This window comes from Beauveria bassiana, assembly GCF_000280675.1.
Source record: "Beauveria bassiana ARSEF 2860 unplaced genomic scaffold BBA_S00044, whole genome shotgun sequence".
NCBI classification, from domain to species: Eukaryota; Fungi; Ascomycota; class Sordariomycetes; order Hypocreales; family Cordycipitaceae; genus Beauveria; species Beauveria bassiana.
Window position 1 is genome coordinate 19,505 of NW_007930879.1, and position 4,541 is coordinate 24,045.

The 4,541-nt window shown below is 52.0% G+C and overlaps 1 protein-coding gene across 1 annotated transcript; it reads left to right on the forward strand.

Annotated features, from left to right (window-relative positions):
* Positions 1-1,446: 1,446 nt before the first annotated feature.
* Positions 1,447-3,110, forward strand: BBA_09031 (uncharacterized protein; the record flags this gene model as incomplete). The annotated part of the gene is made up of 2 exons (XM_008604128.1): positions 1,447-1,502; positions 1,769-3,110. 2 exons carry the CDS (start codon positions 1,447-1,449, stop codon positions 3,108-3,110), a joined length of 1,398 nt encoding a protein of 465 aa, XP_008602350.1.
* Between the last annotated feature and the right edge of the window lie 1,431 nt (positions 3,111-4,541).

Here is a 4,541-nt window from a genome sequence, read left to right on the forward strand (position 1 = left end):
CCCCAAAAGTTCTTCCATTGAGCTGTTAAGGCGGCGATAGGCCCCACCGGCAGATGTGTGGTGATAGTGCCCATAAGCCATTGCCCCCACTTACGAGCTGCTAACAGCTCCAAAAGGGGGGGAATGTTTACAGGGGAGAGTTTTCTGCTACGGAGACTAGGCTGTGCCGCCCCGGCAGGTGCCAGCGCTGCAGCGGCTTCGAAGCTCTGGCGATTGAGAGTTCGAATCACTCCTGCCTCGATCAGACGCCACGCATTCTGTTTTTACGGTGATCATTATCTGATGACATATATTAATTTGCCGAGCGATATCCGTAACTGTCAGCTGGAGGGGTACTAGGAACGGGGGTACTGGGAACGCCCTTTTCTATTTTATTTCGTCAGGTTTGCACGAGGCCGTCCCGAACGCAAAAATTACTTACAATGTCTAAGGACCACGCCTCGTCTGCGGATTTGAACACGTATAACCTGCCGACGCACATCAGCGTGCTGGCAACTATTACTTGGTTGAGATCCTGCCGCCCCGAAATGAAACACCGTCCAATAGCAGCAAGACACCTAACCAGTTAGGGCATCGCCAATGGTCCGATCTTTTTGTGAAGTTTTGTACGCGTTATCTATTAACGTTGTACATTCCTTTCCTAGCAACGTATACACACGAGCTAAACTGGAACTGTTAAGCAGATCAGTGAAGCAGAGAACTCTCCGCGCTGCGTTTAGTTGCACGATGGTTTTTTCATGTACAGTCGCAGGGCCAGCCCGGTGCAGGGCTGTGACGCCTCAGCCAGCGCTGGCCCTCAAGCCCACACCGCTGACGACCTTATCGGGGCGGCGCTGCAGGTGGTGGATGCCAACAGAGGGGATGCCCACACAGGGCCAATCTTGCGGGCATCCACCTGCAAAACCCATTTGAATGCCACCCTCCAGCTCAGAGTGGTAAGATAGACGCAAGTGTGCTGACCGGTTCGACTGGGCTTAACAGGAGAGAGCATGGTTGGCACAGCACCTCGCTAAAGTTCTCCCTTCGACTGCATATTTAACAGCTACAGCACATGACAGTGTCTTGCCATTAAGTGCAAATTGTACCACTTCACTGCGGTCACGGTTTAGTCATATGCAGGTCGTCTCTTGTAGCTGGATGCAGCCACTTTCCAATCGGAGATCGTTCCTGCAAGATTAGGGGAGGGGTGTAAGGCTGCATGGTGACACTATCACTTCGCGCGAACTCCCACCAAAAGAACCGTCAGTACGCATGGGAGATACGTTATTCTCCACGGGAATGCATGAATTTCTGACTTAAACTGATGTATGTTACTACTGTACTGTAGTCAACAATTCTTTTCTTTTCTAATTCCCAGAAGAAAGACAAATCGTCTTTGGAGAGCACATTGACGAGAGGCTTAGTCTCAGCCGACCATATGGAGACCAGTGCCCCACAACAACAGTCATGTTGACAGATGAAACACTGGTGCTCCGAGCTAGTGCAACCCTCCATCCAGTTAGGTGACTGCCACTAAAATTAGAGAGTTGCCCTTACGCACGCAGTGGGGCAAGTCACCAGCGTGCTGGGCCATAAAAGCCCTGCTGCCCCCGAATTCCGTCGCGCTGACTTTCCGTCTCTAACAACGCAGTTCCTATGTCTGAGGGTATTGCAAAGCTCTTGAGGGAAGAATTACACAGAGCTACTGATGTATCAAAGGTTGCGAAGATAACGTCTACTCGTCTCGCTAGCTTGTTGACTGTGTTTCGGAGGTTTTTTCTTGTGATAGTCGTTGCTGGGGTGAGCTGATCCGGAAACTCGAGCCCACGCCCGACGTCCCCATCCCTTTGAGCCTCGTAGCCACACCAACAACCTCTGTTTCTGAACACGGCTCCGACGCACGAGATGTAACAGCCGACCCAATCACCCCCACGCCGAACACCGAGCGGCCGACTACGCGATCGTCGCCTGCTCATGGAAAAGACAAACCCGCCAGCGATGGGGAAGCCGAGTGTGTAGTCGAACGTAAGCGGCCTCGTGCACGAGATGATACAATAGACAGGCGAGTTGTAAGAAAGCGTTCACCGGCCCCACTGCCAACGACACCGCCCAGCAAGCGAGGGCAGACATCGACGCGAGCGCCTCCTGCCAAGGCAAAACCCAAAGTCCGAGGTCCTGGCAGGAAACAGAAAACGCTAGTCCCCGATTTCATCGAGGAACGATTTGCTAATATCTTCGAGCCACTTCGAAGGGAGATTTCTGAGTACACTTCAGTAAATGGCCTCCAGGATGCCTGGCGGGTGGTGGACGCCCTGCGATGGCCAGACCCTGAGGCCGCGAATCTCGACAAGTCTCTATCGAGAGTTCAGCGGCTGCAGTGGCAATTACAGCACTGTGATACACTGGACACAAAAGATTACAGCTTGCCGACTTTGACGGTGATCCAGCGACGATTTTATATGGTCCAGTTGATGGCCGAATACCGGAACGCGACCAGAGAAGAGCACAATGGAGACGGGAGTGGCGTAATCAAAACTTTTCAACGGGAAATGTTCCCCGAGCTGGGCTCGCAACAACGGCAAAAAAGATGGGACTATTTTAATCGAACAGCAGAACCCCTCTTTCAAGCGGTGCAACGATACGGTTACGGCGTTCTCATCTTCCCGCTACGTAACGTGACGATGAAAAGGTATGTGCGCATCGAATGCCTTTCAGATATAGACATTAAGGCGGCCAGTTTGCAACGTGTTAGGCGTGAGTCTATTAGTGACCTCCTTGACTATATGAGATTGTGCCATCCAGCGGTAGACATTGTCCTGAACAATACATCAGTCCTCTTGGCAACGCTACTTACATGGGGCTTGCCACCGGCCCGCATGCCAATCTCCGGCGTAGCATATGAGGATCTGATGGATAGTAAAGATAGCCCCTGTACTAACCTATTCATGCTGTCCGGGATTGCCAACTATGAGTCGCCGGTCGTTCTTGGAGAAATTCCCCCATGGCCGTATCCGCTGACCGACAATGATTTCGAGGACGCGGCGCTTGTTCAAGAGGAGGGATGCGGTACTGGTTGGCAAGTTCCTGAAGACAGCACGTTATTTTCACTGAAGGGCTTGGGAAATGTTTGACTAAAGTTGCTGATGGTAGCTTGCTATAAAAGTTGTATTAATTTCTGCCACAACTGCATTTACCTGCCCTGTGCTGACAGATGATATGTAAAATGATACACATGCCCGTGACGTGGTGATCGATGCAGTCACAACCTAACTGGTTAGGTCCGCCGCTTTTTCCGCACCAAAGATAGAATTCTACCCTTCACCTAGACAGCGTTCCTACGCAGAACAGCAGCTTTTTCACGACGTGCTTGTATACGTGGTGATATGGTAAGGCTGTCCTCAGTGCGCTAGCTTTGAGGAATTTGACAGAAAATGATGGGCTCGATGGGCGCTGGTGCTGCAGGTGGATGTCCACGCAAGGATGGCACTCTGTGGACATCCACCTGCAGCGCTATCGCACAGAGGATATCCCCCTGCGCGAGGATGTCCTCTCTGTAGGGCTGTCCCACTTGGGAGGCTATGGCCTAAGCGCTGTCCCTCTCCCTGCGATGACACAGCGTGGACAGCGGCCCGCAGAGCCCATCCTCCGTGGCACAGTGCCTATGGGAGGACATCCTCACCCCGTGGACATCCATTTGCGCCTGTCAAACTGCTCAAGCTTGCTCTCCATTTCGAACAGCTACAATGTGGACAGCCCTAATCAGCTTTGTTCTATTTTTTTTCTACGTTTGGCCGGTCGCTCTCCCCAGCCAGGTCTACTCTTCTCAACCTACCATTGTGGGTGGCACTTCATAGGTTGCGTTTGTTAGGGCGCTGACACGCCACAATCTTCAGCCCCTGGACAGCCGAAGCGACGACAAAGCGAAGTTGACCAGACCGAAACCCTGTCATCGAGAGCGGACCGCAAATCTATAGGTAGATAGAACGCTGCTGCCAACAAAGGCGGCTGGGACAGTCTATGAATACAAGTTCAACTTCAACTTCAACTTCAACTTCAAGTGCTATAACTCTCCCCTGTGAACAATTTTCCCCACTTGGTGCTGTTAGTACCTGTTAGTGGGGTAACGCGTTTACAGGCCACATTGCTACTATGGACCACTATCGCGACCCTAACAGCACAATGGAAGAATTTTGGAGAGTTCATATTCCATTGCAAAGCTGGTTCCGGCGACAACTTCACGAGACGTGCGCTGGGAATCTTCTTTGAAACGGCTTCTTCATTTCGAGATCCACAGTGCAAAGCTCGCCTGCCTTGTGGCTATCCTCAGTCGACAACGCGTCAGCCGCCGACTCCTAGTGTTCGAACCTCAGGAAACACCAAAACATTACAGCCCCAGTGCTTGGCGGATTGCCGGGCCGTCACGCACGACTTGGATACCCCATTTTCTTGCCCGATAAGAGCTTACGGCATCGTACACGCCAGGGAGAACGCGTTTTGTGACGCGTGACAGAAGTCACGGATTAGGCCACCGCTGAAACATCAACACCGAACAAACTTTCAAG